This window comes from Mus caroli, unplaced genomic scaffold (assembly GCF_978045245.1).
Source record: "Mus caroli unplaced genomic scaffold, Mus_caroli_1 scaffold_6, whole genome shotgun sequence".
In the NCBI taxonomy this organism is placed as follows: Eukaryota; Metazoa; Chordata; class Mammalia; order Rodentia; family Muridae; genus Mus; species Mus caroli.
In genome coordinates, this window is record NW_028227261.1 from 113,182,723 (window position 1) to 113,207,177 (window position 24,455).

The window sequence follows — 24,455 nt, forward strand, 5'->3', positions numbered from 1 at the left end:
AGCTAAACCGCCATTGGCAAGAGGCAAGCGGAAGTTCTCCGAGGACATCAATTCTCCTTGCTGCGCTTAAGTCCCGCCCCGCTGGTCTGGGCGGTGTCTCCGTGGCGACGTGCTGCGATGTGCGGCTGCGCAGGAGTGACGGGGCGCGGGCGAGTGGGAGGGGGGTGTTTTGGTTCTCGTCGCTCGCCGTCCTTTCCAGACCCGGCGGTAGGAAAGCTGCTTGTTCCTGCTTTTCCTTCCCCTTCCCTTCCCTTCCCCTTTCCCAACCCGGATTTTCCCTTCTTCCATTCACGCGCCTCATTTTGATCGACTGCTGCCCGGGATCCGAGCCATTTTCCGGGCCGGGCGCTCGAAAGCGCGCGGCCCCAGGGCCCGGTTCATGACCCGCCGCCCTGCCGCCCCTTGCCTTCTCCGCCCCATGTGGCTGCGGGGCCACGGCGGCGCTGCCCACTATGGCCCGGAAAGCAGTTAGCAGGAAGCGGAAAGCGTCTGCCTCGCCAGGAGCCGGGAGCGACGCTCAGGGCCCGCAGGTGAGGGCTCACAGGCCTGGGTCATCACCTAGCAGGGGCTTAGGGCGTTCCAGCTGGGTTCAGGAACCTGGGGCCAGGGCGGGACGAGAACCGGAGCCGGGACTGTAGAGCAGTGACCGGTCCTTCTGCAGTGTACTGGCGAGCAGGCGGGCCGGAAGGGTGAGGAGCCAAAAGAAAACTACAAAATGACGCCTTCCGCTGGAAGTCTGCAGCTAGGGATAGAGAGCTTCAGGACCTCCTCGTTCCTGGAGGGAGGAGAAAACGAAGACAAGGGGAATCGGAAGTAAAACCGACCTTCCGAAGTTACTGGGAAGGAGATTGAAGTCGACCTTCCAGTGGCACTAGGAATATGGGCGGATGGTCTCTTATCAAGGAAACCATCTCCTAAACTGGGTGCAGGCCCCTTTGGCTCTTTAGACATCTAGAAGAAACACCAGGTGTCATCTCTATATTGCCCCCTTTGGAGAGGAAGGCCTCTTGGACTTGGGATTCCGACGCAGGTTACCCCGTTGGTATTTGATTTTTCGAATTCTAAAACTGCCCGCAGCGCAAGTCGCGCGGAGTCAGATGAGCGGCCATTGACTTTACATCCCTGGAAGATCGGAGACCCCAGTCTGGCTATTTGAGCTATACTCTTTATGCTCTACGGGGTGCACAGGCGGAGAGGGAGAAGGGGGCTGGGTAGAAATGCAGCCCAGGTGGGTTCGGTAGTATGGACTTCATTTCCTAACTATCAAGGACACCTGGGTATATGTGTATATGTTATTTCTGAGCTCTCCACTTTCCTCAAAGGTTTAGTTACCTTTTTTTTTTTTTTTTTGCTGTTTATCCATTTTCTAAGTAGTCTTCATTATGAGAGCCTTATTTCGGTGCTAGCCGGGTTAAACTGTACTTTCTGGATTACAAATCTTCTGTTAAAATTTTGATTATGTAAATCCTGAAGGACGAATTCGTGTTGGTTCTTTTATAAAACGGTCAGACTTCTTGTCTGAAGGAAAAGTGGCCAAACCCCTGATTTCTGATGTTGGCTTTCACAGTTTGGCTGGGATCATTCGCTGCACAAAAGGAAAAGGCTCCCCCCAGCGAAGAGATCCCTAGTGTACTACCTGAAGAACCGCGAAGTCAGGCTCCAGAACGAGACCAGCTACTCTCGCCTGTTACATGGTTATGCAGCACAACAGCTTCCCAGTCTCCTCAAGGAGAGAGAATTTCACCTCGGGACCCTTAATAAAGTGTTTGCTTCTCAGTGGTTGAATCATAGGCAAGTGGTGTGTGGCACGAAATGCAACACAGTAAGTATCAGGAGGGCTCTTTGTCTTCCTTTTGTTGCTGCTGCGGTTTGGTTTGGTTTGGTTTGGTTGAGACCGGGGGTTTTTCTGTGAAGACCTGGCTGTCCTGGAACTCACTCCGTAGACCAGGCTGGCCTCGAACTCAGAGATCTGCCTCCCAGAGCTCAGCGGTGTGGGCTGTGCTTCCTTTTTCTTAGATCTGAGATGTGGGATTTTTTTTTTTTTTTTTTTTTGTAAGCAGAGCTGGAGTTTATTAAGAGATTTTTATTTTATTTTATTTTATTTTTGGTTTTTAGTTTTTCAAGACAGGGTTTCTCTGTATAGTCATGGCTGTCCTGGAACTCACTTTGTAGACCAGGCTGGCCTGGAACTCAGAAATTCACCTGTCTCTGCCTCCCAAGTGCTAGGATTAAAGGCGTGTGCCACCACCACCCGGCTGAGATTTTTAATTAGAAGTGTTAGGACAAAGAAGTGCTCAAGGAAAGAGTAAACTGTAGGGTGGGTCTGGGCTCTTGAGGGAAACGTGCTCCCATCAGCTTCTCTGTCTTCCCTCCTCCTTCATTGGTGACCTTGTCCTCTTTTTCTGCTTCTTTTCTTACTTCTGAGTCTCCCGACCCCTTCAAATGAACATGTGTTTTAGGTCCCCTAACTCTGTATGTTGCTGCTTCTAGTGTTTTAGATAAGAGGCCTCAAAGACAGAAATTGATGTCAGCATCATTTAGGGTACACGGTAGTGACCGTAGTGACCACTTCATTGCTGTGTACCAGCTTTTGACATAGTTAGAAGTAGTAAGCACCTCTCTGAAGGTAGAAATGAGACAAATACTTTTTCGTATATTAGAATCCAAATGTAGCATTTTGGAGCCTGGGGCAATAGAATTGTTACAGTTCCAAGTCAGGCAGGGGTTTAGAGTTGAGACTTTGTCTCAGAACAAACAAAACTCAAAGATATCATTAGTTTCTGGGACAAATGTGTGTGTGTGCCTAGTGGCATATGGGCATTTGCAAAGAAGAGAGGAAAATTATGACATGAGAGTAAGGGAGCAGTTTTAAAGAGAGTAAGGGTTGTAAGTAATCGGAGTAGAAATCTTATCAGGAAACTATGTAACCAGTATGGTTACAAGCTAGAAGAGTCAAAAGAGTGGGTGTGGTGCTTGCTTTAGCATTGTACACATACTTAAATTGGGACGCTACAGAGATGATTAGCAGGGCTCCTGCACAAGGACACTTAAAAGTCTGTGCAGTGGTTTATCTTTTTAAGGAAGTGGATATGATTGGAATGGAAGTGTGCAGATGGCAAGACATCTCAGAAGTCGTAGATGCTAGGAGACTAGATGCTAGGAGACGTACGACTGGAGTTGGGGAAATGGTTCTGTCTAGCCCTCCCTCTGTTTTTAACTCACCTAGTGTGGATAATAACAGGTAATGTTAGAATGGCGAGTAAACTGACCCTCGACCAAAACGTATCTGGGGTTATTTACAAGAAAGGTTACTCTACATCAAGAACCTTGGGCCTGTGAGATTGTTCAGTGGAAAGATGCTGATCCCCAGAGCCCACAAAAAGGTGGAAGGGACTTCATAAAGTTGATTTCTCTGACCTCCACATGCCACACACTCTGAAACATACACCACACTTACAACACATAATAATAGTAGTCGTCGTGGTAGTAATAATAATAATATAAATTTTAAAAAGAAAAAATCCTTGGGTGCCCAGTGGGCAAAACTTGCCAAGCCTGCCAACCTGACTTTGACACTCAAAAATCCATGTAATGGGAAGAGAACTAACTCCCTCAAGCTGAGCTACACGTGCTTGCTGTGGCCTGCATGCCCACTACCAAATATAAATAAAAGTGTTTAAAAAAAAAAAAAAAAAAAAAGGACTAAAACTGCCAGAGACCGTAAGTACTGGTAGTGTCTTTATAAAGGTCATAGGCAAAATTCTAATCAGTTTTGAGGAAGGAAGTAATACTACGGTGGCTGGGGCCAAATTTTCACTTCTGTTAAATATTGTTTTACACATAACACTTGCAAAACTAGGTGCTACGAGCAAGCCTGCACAAAACTTCCTTTTTCTGATTTCAGTCTTGCCCTGTGGTTTAGGAAACTGTCATTGTTGATGCTTGGAGTAGAAAAGGTGTCTCCTGTTTCTTTTGATAGTCTGCTGACAGTATTTTGAAGATGAGTGTATTACTAATCATTGAATTTACTCTTAAAATTTTTTTTTAGCTTGGCACTGGAGAGATGGCTCAACAGTAAAGAGTGAGCATTCACTGCTTTTTGAGAGGACCTGGGTTTGATTCCCAGCCCTACATGGTGGCTCACAAGCATGAGCACCAGGCACATGTGTGCTACATAGACAGACATGCAGACAAAACACCATACACAGAACAAACGTAATACGTTTTGTAAACATTTACTCTTGGTGCCTACTTCTGTCTTCCTAAGTTAAAAGCCTATGTTAATTACTTTTTAGATTTCACATGTGTTAGTGGGTGCTGTGCTTGCCACAGAAGCATGTGAAGGTCAGGACAGGGGTTGGTCCTTCCTTCCACCGCGGGGGCTCTTGGGATGGAACTCATGTCCTCAGCCTTAGTGAGAAGCTAAGTGCCTCCTCACTTCATCATCTTTTGCTTGCCCTCTCCTCCCTTTCTCTCTTTGCCCTGGCTGTCCTGGAACTCCCTATATAGAGCAAGCTGGCCTTGAATTCACAAGAGATCTGCCTGCTTCTACCTCCCCAACCCTGGGATTAAAGTTGTGGTCAAATGCTCCTGTCCCCTAATTAACACTTGATACCTATTTCTGTCTTCTCTGTCTTTATGACGAATACTTGGAAATAGTGGAGGTTATCTTCTTTTGTTTTGAGGCAGAGTCTTATGTAGTTCATGTTGGCTGTACTATATACCCAAGCAACCTCAAAAACCTTGCTCCTCTCCCGCCATCTCATAATTGCTGGGATTATAGACAGGTACTACCACACTTGACTGTTTTCTGTTTTTTTTTTTTTTTTCATTTTTATGTGTATGGGTATTTTGTGTATATGGATGTGCACCACATGGGCAGAGTGCCTGAGAAGGTCAGAAGTGTGTATTGGATCTTCTAAAACTGTAGTTACAGGCAGTTGTTAGACATCATGTGGGTTTTGGGAATCAAACCTAGGTCCCCGGGAAGAGCAGCCAGTGCTCCAGCCCCAGCTGTTATGTTTTGTTTTGTTTTTTGTTTTTTGTTTTGTTTTGGTTTTTTTTTTTTTTTTGAGACAGGGTTTCTCTGTATAGCCCTGGCTGTCCTGGAGCTCACTTTGTAGACCAGGCTGGCCTCGGACTCAGAAATCCGCCTGCCTCTTCCTCCCAAGTGCTGGGCCCCAGCTGTTTTATTCTTCTTTGTTTTTAATTCTCTCATACATTATATCCAGACCTCAGTTTCCCCTCCCTTCACTCCTACTAGCCTCCACACACACACCTTCCCTCTCTTCCCAAATCACTGCTCCTCCATTTCCCTTGAGAAAGAGCAGGCCTCCCAGGGATATCTCCTGAAAAAGGCATAACAAGTTACAAGACCAGGCACAAACCTCATGTCAAGGCTGGACAAGGTAACCCGATAGCAGGAAAGGGGTCCCAAGAACAGGCAAGAGAGTCAGAGACACATCTCACATAACCAAGCTGGATTTTGTTATTTTCGTTTGTTTTTATTGAGACAGGATCTCTCAGTATAGTACTCACTGTTCTGGAACTCACTCTGTAGACCAGGTTGGCCTCAAACTCAGATCTATCTGCCTGCCTCTGCTTCCCAAGTGCTGGGATTAAAGGCGTGCGCCACCATGGCCCAGCACTGTTTGGTTTCTTTTTGGTTGGTTTTATTTTGTTTTGTTTTGTTTTTATAGTATTGTTTTCTCTTTGCTCAGCTTTTAGAACCAAAGCAGGGAACCAAGAATAGTGTGCCATGGCTTTTTGACATTTGGCAAATACTTCTTATTTTTACCATCTGTCTTTGGTTCTGTTGATGGGTTGCAATCTGATCTCATGTAGCCAAAGACTGCCTTGAACTCCTAAGCCTGTTGCCTCTCCACCTTCCAACTGCCATTGGTTGTTTCTGTAAAATAGTGATAGCATTATCTGGTATGCCAGTTCTCTGGAAAGTAGCAGGGTGAGACTGTAGCACTCGAGGCTGAGGCAGGTGGGTCTCCTGGTTTGTTGTCTGGTGTGCTGGTTGAAGGTTGGAAACTAGCTAGGAGGCCGAGGCAGGTAGATCTCGAGTTCAAGGCCAGCCATGGCTGTAAACAGAGGCCATGTCTCTGGTAGGTAGGTAGGTAGATAAGCAAGCAAGCAAGCACGCTGTGTGAGAGATTGAGATTCCCGTACAACAAGCTTCAGGTATCTAGAGTTGGAATAGGTTAGACTGTGGAAATTGATCATCTAAGATTACTTTATAGGGGAATGGAGAGATATGGGAACCATAAGGTTAGAGTACTGCTCTACGAGAAGAAAATGCAGGAGGAATACCCAGGGTTTTTACTGTGAGAGATAATGGGGTAAATCTAAATGACAGAAGGAGAGGATGAAGAGAAAGATGTGAGACAACTCAGGTAGGACCTGAGGTAATGATGTGCTTTTATCAATTGGCTGATACTTAGGAGAAGGTAAAATCTTCAGTATGGGGGTTACTAATTTACAAGAGTATTGAAATTGCTGTGGGTTTTTTGCTTTTGGTGTTTTTTTGTTTGTTTGTTTGTTTGTTTTTTGGTTTTTTTTTTTTGTTTTTGTTTTTTTTTTGGTTTTTTGAGACAGGGTTTCTCTGTGTAGCCCTGGCTATCCTGGAACTTACTTTGTAGACCAGGCTGGCTTCGAACTCAGAGATCTGCCTGCCTCTGCCTCCCAAGTGCTGGGATTAAAGGTATGCGCCACCACTGCCCATGAAATTGCTGTGTTACTATGAAAGAAAAGACACTTTGGCTTCTGTCACATAACCCTTCCTTTAAATTTTCAGACTTTTATTTTGTTTTGAGTGTTTTATGGGCAGGATATGGGGCAGTTCCTAGTTTTCCAGTGATTTTTTTTCAAAGGTGAGTACTATTGAGCCACAATGGCTAAGGGCCTCTAATCTTAAAGGGAAGCTATATTCATAACCTTGGGGGTTCACCTGTATTTACCAGGCGGGAACTACTACAGAGCAAATGGGGAGCCCAGAGGAAACCAAAAAAGTACAAAAAACAGTGAAGAAAAGGGGAGGGAGGGGCCGGTGCCTTAAAGAGAAATGCCTGATATTAGATATTTCTAATTAAATCCTAGAGGAGTTTTGTTTACTCAGAAGGGTTTGTTGGGCTTTTTGTTTGCTTAGGGTAGTCTGTGATCGCCTCGAACTCCTGGTGGTAGAGTTGCCCCTTGGTTCTAGCTCTTGAATACTGGAATTATGGGCATGAACCCCCCACCCCCTTGTGTGGAACTAGCTAGTGTTTTGAGATTGGATTTCCCAGTATAGCCCTTGCTGCCCTGGAACTTACTGTGTAGCTGAGGGTGACCTCTAACCCTCACTGGCCTCCTGCCTCTGCTTCCTGTGCAAGAAACCCCTCCTGGCAACGATATTTAAATTAGGAAAGGATTTGTTTCTCAGCATGATGCCCTCTAGCAAGAAACTCCCAGGGAGCATGCAGTAGAAAAAAGATAAAAATCATTTGCTCTAGCTAGTGAATTGGGGGGAGGGGGGGCGGGGGGCGGTGCTCCTCGGAGGATTTGGGAAGGATTTGTGTCAGGTGTTTGGGGAGAAGTCTTAAACAAATAGCTCTGCTCTCTGAAAGGGTCTAGAAGGACAGTAAAGCTGTGAGTAGCAATGGTGAAGCAGCTTTTCTATTCACCAGGTTAGTCTGCTGTGGCTTTGACAGGAGTCATGTTTGACCTCCATTTAGAGATGTTCTGTAAAATTAATATTTTTATCAGAACACCAAAGCCCAGCCAAAGCACCAGGTTAACTCTGTTCGGGCTGCTTTTTCTTCATCCCTCAGTCCTGTGCCTGGATGTGCTGCTGCGTTCACTGATGGACGTCATAGTAATGACTACAATTGGTTGTCAGATAGGAGGGAGACCTTTGGGGCAGCCTGACTTTGGAAGTAGAATGGTTAAGCATTAGTGCTGAGAAAGCAGCTGTAATGTTAATGGTTTCTGAGATGATCTGTTCAGATTACCAAAATCGTAATTATTTACTGCAGTTTTTCTCTTTGGGATATTAATAAAATCTTTATAGTTCAGGACTATGCCACACTGTAGGAAATGTCAGGCCTGACCTCTGCTGTGGGGACCAGACATGTCACTTTACTTCTCAGCATCTCCAGTCACCATAGTGAACTCACAGGAGCACTTCCATGCATTTGTACTTCCACTTGATAACATGTGCATAATTGAAATGTGTGATCCCTTTATTTCAGGAGTAGTTTATTTGAGGTTTGGGGCTGCTGGATATGTGTTGACTCTGTTGGTCCTCATGGCCTTCTATCCTGGCTGGATCTTTGATAGGCATTACAGTCAGTACCAGGATTACTGCTGGGTGCTACCATGCCAGCTGGGCGTTGTTCTGTTAAAATACCAGCACCTGGGAGAAGTTGGGGGTGGGGATGGGTATAGCTCCGTGTCCAAGAACATACTTATTGGTATTGGTGTGTGACACCAATACCAGAATGAAAAGCCAGACAGTAGTAGCACACTCGCACACTTGGGAGGCATGGACAGGTGGATCTCTGAGTTTGAGGCCAGGCTGGTCTACAGAGTGAGTTTCAGATCAGCCAAGGCTACACAAAGAAACCCCGTCGAAAAGAAAAGAAAAGAGAAGAGAAGAGGAAAGAAAAAGTTTCCTGTGACTTTAGAGAAGTTAAAGTTTGCCCTGGAAACATCCAGGACTATCCTGAAGTGTACACACCAGGCTAAATTTTCCTCTTCTATAAGAGAAGAGAAACTGGGCCTAGAATTTGGGCCCTGACTATCTTGATATCAGACTTTTTCACTGAAACAGCCCTAGACTGACAGTCCTGGGCCAGTGTGAAGATTTCCTGAAGTTCTGAGATAATATTACCGTGAGCCAGGCAGTGGTTTAGCATGCACGCCTTTAATCCCAGCACTCAGGAGGCCAAGGCAGGATAGCTGCTGTGAGACTGAGATTGTGGTGGACTGCATGATGAGGCTAGCTTAGTCCAGGCTGGAGGGGAACTGTTCTCAACTTTAAAATATATGCTAGTTATGCTGTTTATAAATACATATTCTATAAATGATTATTTGAGCTGGGTAGTGGTGGCACATGCACTCTGGAGGCAGAGGTACACATATGACTTTGAGGCCAGCCTGTTCTATAGAGCAAGTGCCAGGACAGCCAGGACCTCACCTTGAAACCCTGTCTTGAAAACAACGTTACCATTGTATTGTTACAAAAATATCTTGTTTCTGAGAAACAGATATGTATTTGAAGCTCAGGGTTCAATTCTCACACAATGAAATACTCTGTTGGGGTGTGAAAGTCTTCTCTCATCTACTGATTAAATAGCTGCTACCAGAAGATGAGGCTCTGGTTTCCTGTAGAAATCAAAGCACCAAATATATACATATGCCACCATGCCCAACTTTTGATCATCCACGTGTATTAAAATTATGGACAGAGCATAAATATTGAAGAATAAGGAATGTATTCATTAACTGCTAGTGAGCCTAAACAGTAAAGTACTTGTGGCCATGAGAAGCTGAAGAAAGCTGGGCAGAGTGGCTTGCATCTGTATCTCTAGCACTTGGGAGGTAGGATCAGGAGTTCAAGGTCATCTGCTGTGAGGCTGAGGCTATGTGAGACCCTGTATCAACAAAGAAACAGAAAGTAAGTAGGGAAGACCAGCACCTGGGAGCAAAGAAGAGAGCAAATCTCTGAGTTCAGAGGCCAATCCAATCTACATACTGAATTCTAGTACAGTCAGTCAGGGCTACATAATGAGACTGTCTTTAAAATAAAATCAGGGGGGCTGGTGAGATGGCTCAGTGGGTAAGAGCACCCAACTGCTCTTCCAAAGGTCCAGAGTTCAAATCCCAGCAACCACATGGTGGCTCACAACCATCTGTAACAAGATCTCTTCTGGAGTGTCTGAAGACAACTACAGTGTACATACATATAATAAATAAACAAATCTTTAAATAAATAAATAAATAAATAAAATAAAATCAGAAACTATCCTGGGACAAAGTAAGGTTAAGGACAGGCCCAGATAGTGTATAGAAATACCAGGAGACCCTGGTTCAGAACTGAACATACACAAAGTATGGTGCCCCTGTGTGATGGTTCAGCAGGGGAGGGCACTGGGTATCACGATTGACGGAGTGTAATCACTGGCACTCAGTGGTAGAAGGGGAAAGCTAACTCCTTTAGGTTGCCATCTGCCCTCCATAGGTATATCACACTATGGAACTGCGTGCTTGCATGCATAAACAAACACGCCCACAAATAAGTATGCAGTGTATGACCAGAAGGCATTATCTACGTTAGGTTAATTGAGGTGGAAAGGCCTACCCTAGTTCTGAGCTAGGATATAGGACAGAATAAAAAGAAGCTAGCCTTCATCTCTGCTTCCTGACCATGGCTGCCTCAAGCTCTTGCTGCCATGCTCTTCCTTCTTGATGAGCCAGAGCCTGGGAACACTGAGCTAACCCTGTAAGCTGCTGCTGAGGGCCAGTTTCTTAGAGCAGGAAGAAGACAGATGGCGAACACAGCCTGTTTTCCTTCCTGGCCTACTGTGCAACTGTGGTTTCCTTTTTGGTCTTGGCTCTCCCCTTTATTCCCTACTGTTTTGGTTTGACTTTTGTTGTTTTTTGTTTGTTTGTTTGTTTGTTTTTTGTATAGCCTTTGTTGTTCTGGAACTCACTCTGTAGAACCAGGCTGACTTCTAACTCAGATCTGCATGCCTTTGCCTTCCAAGTGCTAGGACTAAAAGCTTGGACCACTACCACCCACCTTTTTAATGTCAGTATCAAGATCTCTATCAACATGTGTGGGTGTGGAGATCAGAGGGAAACACCCGAGGGAATTGATTCTCTCCTTCCACCACGTGGTTCTCGGGGATCTCGGCAGTAGGTGGTTTCCCACTGAGCCATCCTGCTGGCCCAGAGTTGTTTATCTTCTTGTCTGGAAAACCAGTTTACATTTTGCTCTCCTTTCTGTGGTAGATTTCATTTTAGAAAGAGTATTGCGTTTTTAGTAACTGTAAGGTTCTCTTTCCTGAAAGCCTTTGTCCTGGGTGTGCATTTATACGTCATCACACCCTCACCTGCATCCATTGCTTTTAATCTTACGTTTTCCTCAGCAGCAGCCTCTGCGTGTCCCCCTGTCCTGGAAGGGGAGGCTCAGGGAGCCAGAGCCTGAGGCTTCCCTCTCTGTGCTGCCAGCTCCTGGCTCGGTCCCAGTAGGTTAGTGCGGAGTGTAGCCGGGATCTGCCTCAGAACCGCGCCCTTGTCCTGTGGAAAGCAACTCTGTGCCGGGTTCCCCGCGTCCCCAAGCCTGCTGTGACGAGGCAGAGTGTTCTGTCCCCCATGAGGCACAAGTACGGAAGTGAAGATGATGGTTTTGATTGCCTGAGTGAGCACTCTACCTTTCAGATCACTTAAGTGTTTAAATGCCCTGCAAAACCAACAATACAGGAACTGTACACTACTACTTTAAGGTTTCTTTTACTTAGTCATATATATAGGTATAAGCGTGTGTATGTTAATGAAGATGCCTATGTAGGCCCTCTAGAGCTGTACTTACAGATACTTTTGAGCCACCTTACATAGGTGCTTAGACTCGAGGTCTTGCAGTACATGTTCCTAACCACTGGGCTCTCTCTAGGTGTATGCCATTACATTTTGTGCCAAACCTTTGTAGTACCGATAAATATGAAGAGGCCATCGAGGCAGCTGAGTGGGCAAAGGCATTTGCCTCTGAGTTTGAAGACATCTGGAACCCACAGTGGAAGGAAGGGACTGACCCCATGTTAAGCCTGGCCAAAATTTAGTACAAGTCTACAGCACCTGGTATCCCAGGTGGTCTCCCATCCAAGTACTAACCAGGCCCGACCCTGCTTAGTTGATGAGATCAGGTGAGATTTGGCACATTGAGGGTGGTTGAGATTCCTGCTGGGTTTGGTAGCACATGGTTTACATAATGAATTCCAGGCCGGTCAGGGCTACAGTGAGACCCTGTCTCCAAAGTAAATAAATGCTATGCGTGGTGCTATATGTATGTACTTGTGAGGCAGAGGAAAGTGGATCTCTGTCAGTTGGAAGCCAGCTGTTCTACATAGTTCCTGGCTTGCTAAGGCTGCACGGTGAGACCCTGTTTCAAGAAAGAAAACAATGAAAATTCCCAGGGTCTGCTATATAATAGGCTCTAATGGAACTCTCCCAGATGATTTAACAGTGTTGACTGAATTAGATCGACACTATTGTTTTATGTGCCCCATCTCTCTTGCAGCTCTTTGTCGTGGATGTCCAGACAGGCCAGATCACCAAGATTCCCATTCTGAAAGACCGGGAACCTGCAGGGGTGACTCAGCAGGGCTGTGGTATCCATGCAATTGAACTGAATCCTTCTAGAACTCTCCTCGCCACTGGAGGAGACAACCCAAACAGTCTTGCCATCTACCGCCTGCCTACCTTAGATCCTGTGTGTGTGGGTGATGTAAGTGTTTCATTGGCTGTAGTTAGTTTCAGGGGATGAGGGGTGGAAGAGAGCAGAGTGGGTGGACATTGGGGTCCCATAGGAAAGAACCAGCACATATGTTTGATAGAAGGGACAAAATGACAGATCGCTGTGGCCAATAACAGGCTGTTTTTCAATTCAGAGGGTCCACATCTCTCTCATTGCTCTGTCAGAAAATAAACTTACCGATCCATCCATAGTCAGGTATTGTTTTGGCTCCAGAAGTATAGCATGAATGAAATTAATAAAGCCCTTGCCTGCAGTATAGTGTTGAGTGGTGTGTAAGTCAGTATGTGGATCATACAAGTTGGTCTCGGTGACATGCCATAGAGGAGGGGTACCCGCAGGCTAAGGGGATGGACTCTAAACAGCAGGGGAGCACTGTTTCAGAGAGCAAAGAAAGCTCAGTGAGAAGACATGTGACCAGGGCCACTTAAAACTGAGCACCAGCCATGGGAGTGTTCTAGGCAGGAGACGGGGCTCCAGGGTAGAAAGCTGGAAGCCCTGCTCTCTGGACATTTTGTTTTTGTTGTTGGTTTGGGGGTTTTTGTTTGTTTATTTTTGGGTTTTGGTTTTTTGAGACAGGGTATGTAGCCCTGGCTATCCTGGAGCTCCCTGTGTAGATCAGGTTGGCCTCAAACTCACTGAGCTCCTGCCTCCCCTGTGCTGGGATTAACAGTGTGTGCCCCTCTGGGCATTCTTACTGTCTGCAGGACTGCCAGGCTTATTGTACCTTTGATTGTCCCCAGATATTATGAGGTCTTACCTCACAAGATCATCAGAGACCCACGTTTTTCTTTGCCTGCTGTTGCTTTACATTTATCTGTGTGTGTACAGATGTACGTGTAGAGGTCAGAGGACATTGAGAAAGTCAGTCCTCTCCTTCTGTCTGGCCATGAGAGTTGGCATCAGTCAGTCCCCTTTACTTGCTGAGCTATCTTGCTGGCTCTGTTTGTTCAGCACCAGGGTCTCCATATATGGCTCATGCTGTCCTGGAACTTGGATCCTCTGCCTCAGCTTCCTGAATTACAGGATATGCAGCCATGCCCTTCCATACTTAAGATTTTTAAGATGCATTTTCAGTCAGACCGGCACGCTTTTTAGAAGACTTCACCGTGGCCCTTGTTTGACTAACCTCTGTTGTTGTTTGTGTTTTCTCCTCTCTGTACATGTCACTCTCTAAGGATGGACACAAGGATTGGATCTTTTCTATTGCGTGGATCAACGATACTATGGCAGTGTCTGGTAAAGTTGCCCTTCTTTAGGGAGATTTGGTGTAGCAAAGACAAGTATTACAAATGATCCTGTGCTAGAAAGTAACCACGAAAGCTCCTGGGCCGGGGTGCCCAGTCTCGTTACTTTAATTTACTCATTAGCTAGGTGGTACGAGGTTGAAATAGGGCATGCATACGCTGATGGTGTGCCCTTACCATTCAGTTTCATTTCCTAGACTCCCCTACCTCATGCACCTCATGCCCCTCACCACTACTGATTTTTGGGGGCAGAACAGGGTATCACTTTGTAACCAAAGCTGGACTAGAACTCATATGTGGTCTATACTGGTCTTGAACTTCAGCAGTCCCTCTGCCTAAGCTGTTTTTGTTTGTTTTTTGTTTTGTTTTGTTTGTTTGGTTGGTTGGTTTTTTTGAAACCGGGTTTCTCAGTTTCTTGGCCCTGGCTATCCTGGAATTGACTCTGTACACCAGGCAGGCCTGGAACTCATAAATCCACCTGCCTGTGCCTCCTGAGTGCTGGGATTAAAGGGCTCTGCCTAAGAATTTTAAGTGTTGATACTCTTAAGTGTACCCACTACACCAGCTTGGGAGATTTTGTGTGTTATTCCACCTTATATTTTTAATTGATTATTTTGTGTGTGGTATACTCATGCCGTGGCACATATATGGAGATCTTAGTGTTAGTTCTGTCTTTCTTTCCAACCGTTGGAAGGCAAAAGGAGGAAGATCAGGAGTTCATGGGCCAGCCGTGTGCTCTGCAGCAGCACTTTGTAGTACATCCAGAGAAAAGTTCAAAGGAAAGTTTACTTTGAATGCATGAGATCCTGGGAGTGGACTCAGCGCTGCGCAAGGCCTCTAGAAAAGAAAACTTGCTCCTTATTGCTTATTTGCTAAGGAAAATAATTTGAGTTTTGTTTGTCAATTGAACTCGGGAGCCAAAGATGGTGGGGCACACTTTCAATCAAGCACTCCTAGGGCAGAGACAGGCAGATCTCTGTGTTTGAAGCTAGCCTGTTCTACAGAGAGGTCCAGGATAACTAGGGGGTCAGTGATGTCAAAACAATAGCTCAAGTCCGTGTGCTCAGATGACTATTCTACTTCTGAATTATATTCCCAGCACCAAAATAGAGACACTTTTTTATATGGGATCTTCTCGCATAGCTCATGCTTACCTCAAATTGACTATCCAGCTAAGGATTGACATTGAACACCTCCCAAGGACTTGGATCATAGGTATAGACCATCATACCAGGTTTTACATGATAACTGGGGATTGCACCTAGGACTTCCATGCATGCTAGACAAATGCTTTATCGAGTCGTAGCCCCAACACTAAGAATTTATTCTTGACCAGGTATGGTGGTGCATGCCTTTAATCCTACACTCAGGAGGCAGAAGCAGGCAAATCTCTTTAAATTGGCTATGGACTTCCCTCGAATTGAATATAAAGAGATGTTTCTGGAGGAAAAAGTATAGGGAAGAAATCTGAACTAAGTACGATGGCTCATGCTTGTAAACCCAGCACTCAGGAAGCTGAGGCAGACCTACTGCTGCAGGTTTGAGGCCAGCCTAGGCTACAGAGGGAAGAAATCTGTCTTAAAGAATACTTGAGTGTTTGGGGTGGGCTGTGTAGCCACGCCTCAGTGTCAGGCTGGATGTTGAAATGAAAGGCCTCTAATGGTCTTCTGTATGGTTGACTGTGGAGGTCACTTACAGCTGACAGCTGTGAATGTCCTATACTGCAGGCTCACGGGATGGGTCTATGGGACTCTGGGAGGTGACAGATGATGTGTTGACCAAAAGTGATGCAAGACATAACGTGTCACCAGTCCCTGTGTATGCTCACATCACTCACAAGGCCTTAAAGGATATCCCCAAGGAGGATACAAACCCGGACAACTGCAAGGTGCGGGCTTTAGCCTTCAACAACAAGAACAAGGTATGAACTCACCAAGGGATTCCAGCAGCCTGTCCCTACTGACTTTCTCCTTGTCCCTCCAAGGCAGTGCTTGCTATGTAACTCGGTTTTAAATGCCCAGAGTGTGTCTTTAGAGGCCGAGGGATGCTGGTGAGCGGTTACAACTGAGGCCGTGAAGCCCAGCCTGTGTCTTGGCTGTATTTGTGTAGAGCATGTTTGTGGTCATAATTTCCCAGGACCACTCTAAACTGACCCTGCTTCATTTGCATGTGCCTTTTCAGGTGCTCTATTTTGGGTTTGATTTGCATACTGGCCTTGTTTCTAAGCTCCCCATCTTGACTGCCCTCTTTATCTCACACCTCCAACCGGTCACTGGGTGAGACCTCCTGACAAGTGAGGAGGGTGTAAGCAGAATTCAAGAGGGGACTCAGAGCCCAGAGAGGAGACAGGCTTTTGTGAAATCTAAAATGGACACAATTTGATTCATTTAAAAAAATATTTACGGGCTGGTGAGATGGCTCAGCGGGTAAGAGCACTTCCGAAGGTCCTATGTTCAAACCCCAACAACCACATGGTGGCTCACAACCACCCGTAATGAGATCTGATGCCCTCTTCTGGAATGTCTGAAGACAGCTACAGTGTACTTACATATAATAAAGAAATAAAATCTAAAAAAAAAAGTTTACGTGTCTGGGTGTCATGCGTCCATATTTGCATGGGTGTATGTGCACCACATACACAAGGGCCCCATTTGAAAGGTGGTTCACTAGAAGTAGGTTTCTCTTTGCACCTACAGAAAAGCAGTCTTTCACCTGAGCTGCGCTCTAACCTGCTTAAGGATGTCAGGAAGATGAGTAGCGCAGAAAGGACAGTTTTACCCACAGATGTGTGCTTGTGTGCTTGTGGAATCGCATATACTGTGTAGCTGCGGTGCATGGGTGTGTGAGCGCTTATCACTGGCATCCTTGGGGTAGGAGGGGGGGGGGGGCGGAAGAGGAGCCCCAGCTCTCAGCTTCTTCCCCTGCGTAGTCTGGTGCTTCAGTTTACTGCAGGTCATGTAGTAACTTCTTTTCTGTTGCTCTTGTAGGAATTGGGAGCAGTATCGCTAGATGGCTACTTTCATCTCTGGAAGGCTGAAAATACATTGTCTAAGGTGAGAACATGAGTTGGTAGTTTTATATAATTTACCATAGGGTTAGAATACTGTCTTTCTCCCAGAGTCCTAGTGGATTTGCCCAAAACACCTTTCGCCCAAGGTCTGGGGATAGAATTGTGAAGAACATGAAGTTATGAGTCTGGTGTTGCCTCTCTTGAGGCAAAGTCTGTTTGGGGATCTTTCTTTTTAATTTATTCCAGTCTGACCTTAAGCTTGTTGTCTTCTCGCCTCTAAAGAACCTCTCAAAGACTGGAAAATACTGACAGCCACCGCCATGCCTAAGCAAGCAAAGGCCTGCCTGCCTTTCTTTCTTTCTTTCTTTCTTTCTTTCTTTCTTTCTTTCTTTCTTCCTTCCTTCCTTCCTTCCTTCCTTCCTTCCTTTCTTTCTTTCTTTCTTTCTTTCTTTCTTTCTTTCTTTCTTTCAGACTGGCTCTCAGTACAGACAGACTCTGAATGCACTAACCCAGAACGCCTCCAACTCTACCTCCCCACTGTATCGTCAAGGAGGCCCTCAGAGAGGCCTCAGATTGCAGGGTGCCCAGGAAAGTTGCCCTTTGTACTAGTGGTCTAGTCCACAGCTTATTTAAGCACTGGTTTGTAGAGTGACTGTCTGGTAAGGTTGTCAAGGTGGAAAAACCTGAATGTTAGGAACTCCTGGCAACTGAAAACTAATCAAACTAAAATAGTTTCTTAATCTTGTTAGATGATGAGAAAATGGAGTGGATTTTTGTTTTTTTTGGGGGGGGTTTTTTTTTTTGTTTGTTTGTTTGTTTTTGGTTTTTTTGATATGCTGTTTCTCTGTATAGCTTAGGCTGTCCTGGAACTAGTTCAGGCTAGCCTGGAATTTGGAAATTCATCTGCCTCTGGCCCCTAAACACTGGGATCAAAAGCATGCACCACTATACTCAGTTTGGGTTTTTGTGTTGATGAGGTCATACTATGTTAGCAAAGCTAGACTGGAACTCTGTAATCCCAGCTGCCCTCAAACCAGTGATCTTCCTGCCTCAGCCTCCCAGATGCTCAGATTACAAATGTGAGGTGCCATCCCAATGGTTTTGGGGTTTGTTTTGTTTGTTTAAGATTTGTTTATTTTACATATATGAGTGCACTGTAGCTATCCTCAGACACACCAGAAGAGGGCATCAGATACCATGGTTGTGAGCCACCATGTGGTTGCTGGGAATTGAACTCAGGACCTCTGGAAGAACAGTCAGTGCTCTTAATCACTGAGCCATCTCTCCAGCCCTAGTTTTTATTTCTTAAAAGATTGGCTCACTGGGTAGCCCTGGCTTCTCTCAAGCTTGGGGTCCACCCTTGGCCTTACAGTGCTGGTATATTACAGGAAAGTCTTTTTTTTTTTTAATATTTATTTATTATTATACATAAGTACACTGTAGCTGTCTTCAGACACACCAGAAGAGGGCATCAGATTTCATTATGGGTGGTTGTGAGCCACCATGTGGTTGCTGGGATTTGAACTCAGGATCTTCGGAAGAGCAGTCAGTGCTCTTACCCGCTAAGCCATCTCACCAGCCCAGGAAAGTCTTTTAATGAGACCCGAGATTGCAACAGCACAGTTTAAAAAATAGATTTCTTTATAATACTTGCTAGCAATGTTTTTGTACAGTAAAGTATTCTTCACATCTTGCCTGTGCTACTTATAACATCTGTAATAAGCTTTTTGTCGGGAGGAGATAAGGCTCAAGGAATTGACAGTCCCCTGTGTCACAGCAGCTTTGCGCTCCAGTAGGCTTGCAGGCAGAGACTAGACTTTCTAGTCCTCAAGGATCAAAGATGAAGGCTGACTCAGTTTACCTGGGATGGAGTATACTCTCTCTGGCATACAGAGGGCTCAGTCCTAGAAATAAACTATAGTTCTTGGCTTTTCCTGGCATTCTGATTATTTGATTCCAGTTTTCCCTTTCCCCTAATCCAGAAGTTACTAGTTTACTAGGCTTTGTCTTGTCCCTGACTTAGGTAGTTTGTGTGTAAAGGAAGCCTACAGATGAAGGAACACAAGAGCAATGCTCATTTTATGTTATCATGAATGTGTGTATTTTCTCAATTCAGCTCCTTTCCACCAAATTGCCATATTGTCGAGAAAACGTGTGTCTGGCCTATGGTAGTGAGTGGTCAGTGTATGCAGTGGGCTCTCAAGCGCATGTCTCCTTCTTGGATCCACGGCAGCCATCGTACAACGTCAAGTCTGTCTGCTCCAGAGAACGAGGCAGTGGTAAGTCCCTGTGTGTCCCTGCAGGCTTATAGCTACATTGAAATGGGTTTTCACCTTTTTGTTTCTTCTTAGATTTGCAAACAAGATCAGGGATCCCTGTGTAACACTTAGAAGTATTTGGTAACAGAATAGAGGAACTTAGTTACCTGTAGAACAGAGTGTCCAGGCTGTAGAAACCTTTGGTACAAACCACTGTGAGGAGATAAGCAGTGAACACTAGTCCTCCAGAACTAGCCTGAGCTAACGTTCTTCCAAACTGAGTGACACTGGATTGGTGCGGGGTGGAGAATCAGAAGAGCATGAGATCACTTTTGGATGTGCTGATAACTATGTACAGCGTAAGGTTTGACAATTATACCTCGAGAAGCCAAAGAAAATGCTTGTTTTCGTTCTGATGAGTAAGTGGGGAGTCTGTGCTTGTGTGCAAATGGCCTGCCTCTGAGCTGCACCCGTTCCCAGCCTCTGCCCAGATTGTGAATTCTAAGGGCCATCGCTCACCTTCCTCAGTGGAAGACTTGTGCTGCTGTTGTCTCTAAGTTTCAGAGTCCTTTGTTCTGATGACTCGTTTGCTCCCTCCAAGAATCCTGTGTAAGAAAGCAGATGAGACGAGTGAGTGGTCAAGACTGCTGACTCCTGAGGCCCTGAGTTCAGGCTCCAGCACCCATATGAAATGCTCACAGCAGCACTGGGGAGGCAGAGGCAGGCAGATTTCTGAGTTCGAGGCCAGCCTGGTCTACAAAGTGAGTTCCAGGACAGCCAGGGCTATACAGAGAAACCCTGCGTCGAAAAACCAAAACAAAAAAGCATACACCATCATGCCTGGCTTTTAAAAGGTTTTGGTTACTGTTAATGGATGTAGTTTGTGTAAAGAAATACTGGTTCACAAAGGTCCCTAGCTCTACACAGATGTCAGGAGGCACCTGTACCCATTGTACTTAACCCACAGGTACAGCAGATGTATTTTCCCTTTCATCCAAAGAAGATGTAACTTGTTGTAAATAACATCTACCAGTAAGTCCTGTCATGCTGGTAATATGGAGAGAATAGTGGGCTACGGTGTACGAAATGTGATAGAGAAGAGCTAATAGTTGTGAAAGGTGATGCCCGTGCTGTTCAAGGCTGTGGGGCACAAAGAACCCAGACACACTTATATTCTTTGGCACAAAACAATGTAGATTTTCCCAGTAATCTAGCTCATTAGCAGAGAGTTCTGCTTAACCATTGGCACAGTGCCATCGGTCATTTCGGGTGTACACTCTGTAATTGCTCTGTGTTTTTCTTTCTCAGGGATTCGATCAGTGAGCTTCTATGAACACATTATCACTGTGGGCACAGGGCAGGGCTCCCTGCTGTTCTATGACATCCGAGCTCAGAGATTTTTGGAAGAGAGGCTCTCAGCTTGTTATGGGTCCAAGCCCAGACTCGCAGGGGAGAATCTGAAACTAACTACTGGCAGGGGCTGGCTGGTGAGTAAGCCCAGACCTGAGAGGATGGTTGTGTTTCAGCGAGGGATTGTCTACCCTCCAGTCTTCCCTCCTTGATTTTTTGCTTTTGGCATTCCGTAGAGCAGAGAAAGGCCCCTTCCCTGACTTTGCCTTTGTGTCTGCACACTGGCGCCAGGGGAGGAGGAAGGTGGTGGTGCAGATGCTTGTAATCTCGGCTCTCTGTAAACTGGAGGCGGAGGGTGGCAAAAAAGTGAAAGGCCTAGGAAAATATGCTGTGCCTCAGATTTTCTCCCGGTGACAGCAGAGCGGGAAGGCTAAGGAACCGTCTGCCATTGCTGCCAGTGAGTTATCATTAACAAGGCTGACTGGGAAAGTTGTCTTGGGAAGACTTGCTTTCATGTAACAATTCTTTTTTTTTTTTCTTTAAGTATAGAATAGAGTTTATTAAGGGCATGGGGAGGGGAGTTAAGAGAGTATAGAGGCAGAGAAAGAGAGAGGAGAGAAGTAGAGGAGTAGAGGCCGGCCATGAACATGTGAGGGGGGCGGGGGCAAGGGGACAGAGTGGGAGCAAGAAGGCAAGAGCTCATGTAACAATTCTTTATCTGGTAAAAATGAGGCCCGTTTCCTTGAGAGCCAGTTGTGTGATGGTGGGTGATAGAATCCCTGCCTTTGGCAGAGACCAGAAGGCCTCCCTGTCCCTTCTTACTCTCTCCTAGAGGTGCTAACCGTCTCCTCATCTTCCCACAGAATCATGATGAAACTTGGAGGAATTACTTTTCGGACATTGACTTCTTCCCCAATGCTGTTTACACCCACTGCTACGACTCGTCCGGAACGAAACTCTTTGTGGCAGGGGGCCCCCTCCCTTCTGGGCTCCACGGAAACTATGCTGGACTGTGGAGTTAATGACAACTAACTTTCTCCCAAAATGCAGATTTACACTAACTTCCACCCTCAGTTTCCTTGCTTGGTCTTTTGATTTCCCTAGCTGTGGAAGGCTCTCCTGTCTATGCAAACAGAGTTTGCTCCTGGGTCAGGCAGTTACTAGGAAGAGGCTCTATGCAGAAATCCAAAAGCTGGGACGTTCTACGTCAGTTGGTGGTTTGTTGTTCTGGGTTTTTTGTTTGTTTTCACTTTGCAGTAATTAGAATTTTACTTTTCCCCCTTCTGCTTTTTAAAGCAAACACTGTTACAAATCCCTTTTTATTTTTCCCTCTCCTTCCTCTGGCTTCTTTACACTGAAATGACAAAGTCATTCTCACCCTTACTTCACGGAGGTAGGGCCCCTTTATAATCGTGTGGTGGCTGTCCGACTTTCTGTGAAAGTGTGGGAGCCTTTGCGTGTGTGTCTCTGTGTGTGTGTCTGTGTGGTGTGTGTGTGTCTGTGTGCGTTTGTGTGTGTGAACTTGTGTGCCTGCTGGTACTGCATCACTGATACTACTTGGAATGAGGATTATCTGTAATTAAAGTATTTATAAAAGAAACAACTTTACTCAGAGTCCAGCTTTGGGACCGACATTGTAGGAAGAGAAACAGACACACCAGGAAAACCCTTGAGTTAGAGAAGCCGGATGGGAGGGGAGGCTGCATCCCAGGACTCCAAACTGTCCAGGCCTACCTGTCCTTCCACCCACGCAGGAATGCCCACATGTGTGTTACTTCCACTCCCGACCTCCTGTCTGCTCGCCCAGACTGGGGAATGCAGGCGACTTCACAGCCTAGATAAAGACAATCCTCTCCCCCGTCTCCTGCCTCTGATCTGACGGAGAGCAGGCAGTCTCAAGCCTGTGTGGTTACTGTTCATGACTTGCAGGAGAAACCTTCCATTCTTGGGGTTTTGCTGGTATTTTCTAATTTGTCTGTCCAGGAAGGTGTGGTTTGTAGCGAGTGCTTTGTGTGTGGGATCTGTTCTCAGTGCAGCGGGGCTTAGTGTTGGAAGTCACCGTCCTGCTCTGTTGGCTCATTCCTAGGGTAGTGACAGGTGGCTGTGCCAGCATCACTGCATGTGACAGTGTAGCTGTGACTGGTAATTTGCTTGTTTCTCTCAAACTATTTAGTGTGAAGGGTTTTTTGTTTTTGTTTTTAACTTGCAGGCAACCGACTGTCAAGCCAGTTGTTGTCTTCCGAACATCATGTGGAAAGGAAGCTCTCCCCACCCTAGTACCCTGAGACACACAGTGCTGCCTGAGAAATGCAGTCATACACCTGCACCCAGTTTCTCGGTTGCTCCCCAGTTCTTCCATGCTCTCTTTGTGTCAAATGAGTATTCTCATAATGGCTGGGGCTGCTGGGGAGGGAAGCGGCAGGCCCACCATAGGACACAGCATATGCCACAGGTTTTAGAATAATCATCCTATAATCTAGAGAAATAGGTGCTATCAACAGGAAATTAAGCAAAATGCTGGATGCTGTGAATCTTTTGTCTTAATTTTTTTCTATTCTTAAACTACAGGCTGTAGATGTCTTAGTTCTCACAGAACTTCTGTCTTTTTAAACTGACTTGTGTGTTTAAGAAAACAAAACTCTTGTAGGATGTTTTGTGCCATTGCCAGACCGTCTCCTGTGATGCTTTTGATTGTCTTGAGATTTTCTGTTTTTAAAAATGTAGCATTTGACTTTTTTGCCAAGGAAAAATAAATACTATCCCAGTGCAGAGCTGTTCTGAGTGACTATATATGGCAAAGACGCTGCAGGGAGCAGACCCGAAGGATTGGTGAGGGCGTGCTAAGACTTTTCAGAGTTACCTAGAACGGCTTGCTCCTGCTTCCCGGCTCTAGGCTATGGGGTGCAACTGAGGGCCCCCGTGCCTAGAGCAAGTAGTGTAGTGCCTGAAAGAAACAAGTGGTTCTGGGGCCGGTGGCTAAACTGACTATCTTCAACATAATTCAGTCAGTGATGGCCCCGTCTGCTTCACTGAGGGTGTCCTGAGAGTGACTAGAAGTGGCTGCAGAGTGGCCTTTCTTGCAATTAAGACCACACTGAATGGTCTTCCCAATGCTGGGGGTTGGGGGAAGACTGCTAAGTCACACGACCAAGGCTTTCCAGGGCAAGCAGGCTGTGCTGATCTTTGCATTTGCTCAGACCAAACTCACACTGGGACCTTGATAATCAAAGATTGCAAGACAGAAGAGGGTGGGTAAATTAGTTAAATCAATTTGAGAATATGTCCTACAAAGAGTGACATTTGGACAGGACCTGGAACTAGCCTTAACACAAGTTGGAGTACAAAATCTGAACATAATATTTCATTGTGTGGGGGAAATAAACAGATATCAGGAGACGGCTGTGCAGTAAGGAACATTTGGACTGGAATTTGGTTCCCAGCATTTACATGGTAGTTCACAACCATCTATAACTCTGGGGGATCCAACACCACCCTCTGAACTCCAAGGCCAGCGGGCATTCATACATGTTACATACACATGTATGCAGGTAAAACACTCACAAAATCACCTTTTTTAAATGACCACTGATGGCCCAGAGAGATGGCTTCAGCACTTAAGAGCACCTGGCTGCACTTCCAAAGAACTAGGGTTTAAGTCCAAGAACCCACATGACACAACTGCTATCTCCAGTCCCAGGGGAATCCGTACTTTGCTGTGTGTTGCATACATGTGATGCAGAAACATACATGCAGGCAAAACACTTGTACAGATAAAAATGGTAAAATGCTAAAAAAAATTTTAAAAATGACTTGTGAGGTGAACTTGGCATTGTGCTCACTGTCTAGGCAAGGATGACTTTGAAGGCCTGATTTTCCCGCCCTGGCCTCCTAGGTGCTGCGATTACCCCAAACACCGCGGCTATGTCACTGTAGGACACTATGGAACATGTTCAGAAAGCTGATGTAGCAGATGTGCCGTGGACTTGCCCTGGACCTCTGGCCTCCATGGAATCTTGGCCCTCTTCCCCTTTTCCAGTCAGATTTAGTAGCAAACTACATACCACAGAGGGGCT

General features: G+C 45.8%; 1 protein-coding gene and 1 non-coding gene across 3 annotated transcripts; both read left to right on the forward strand.

The window, feature by feature from the left end:
* Positions 1 to 160: 160 nt before the first annotated feature.
* Dcaf12 (DDB1 and CUL4 associated factor 12) lies at positions 161 to 23,151 on the forward strand. 2 transcript variants are annotated; one of them, XM_021159618.3, is made up of 9 exons: positions 161 to 530; positions 1,568 to 1,822; positions 12,284 to 12,490; positions 13,696 to 13,756; positions 15,492 to 15,685; positions 16,752 to 16,817; positions 18,891 to 19,053; positions 20,341 to 20,519; positions 21,246 to 23,151. In XM_021159618.3, the coding sequence occupies exons 1-9, from the start codon at positions 453 to 455 to the stop codon at positions 21,402 to 21,404; spliced, it is 1,362 nt and encodes a 453-aa protein (XP_021015277.1). In that variant the 5' UTR covers positions 161 to 452; the 3' UTR covers positions 21,405 to 23,151. The 2 variants fall into 2 exon arrangements, with proteins under 2 accessions (XP_021015277.1, XP_021015278.1); XM_021159619.3 differs by lacking the exon at positions 161 to 530 and adding an exon at positions 675 to 1,228.
* On the forward strand, positions 2,970 to 3,077 carry LOC115030924 (U6 spliceosomal RNA). Its single transcript, XR_003836524.1, has one exon. It is a non-coding gene; the product is annotated as a U6 spliceosomal RNA (small nuclear RNA).
* Positions 23,152 to 24,455: the final 1,304 nt, after the last annotated feature.

Excerpts from the sequence above, each read along its gene's own strand:
- Dcaf12 (XM_021159618.3), top strand. The coding sequence starts at position 453 with ATGGCCCGGAAAGCAGTTAGCAGGAAGCGGAAAGCGTCTGCCTCGCCA. Across the intron at positions 13,757-15,491 it reads CGATACTATGGCAGTGTCTG|GCTCACGGGATGGGTCTATG; the intron begins GTAAAGTTGCCC and ends CCTATACTGCAG. Across the intron at positions 19,054-20,340 it reads CTCCAGAGAACGAGGCAGTG|GGATTCGATCAGTGAGCTTC; the intron begins GTAAGTCCCTGT and ends TTTCTTTCTCAG.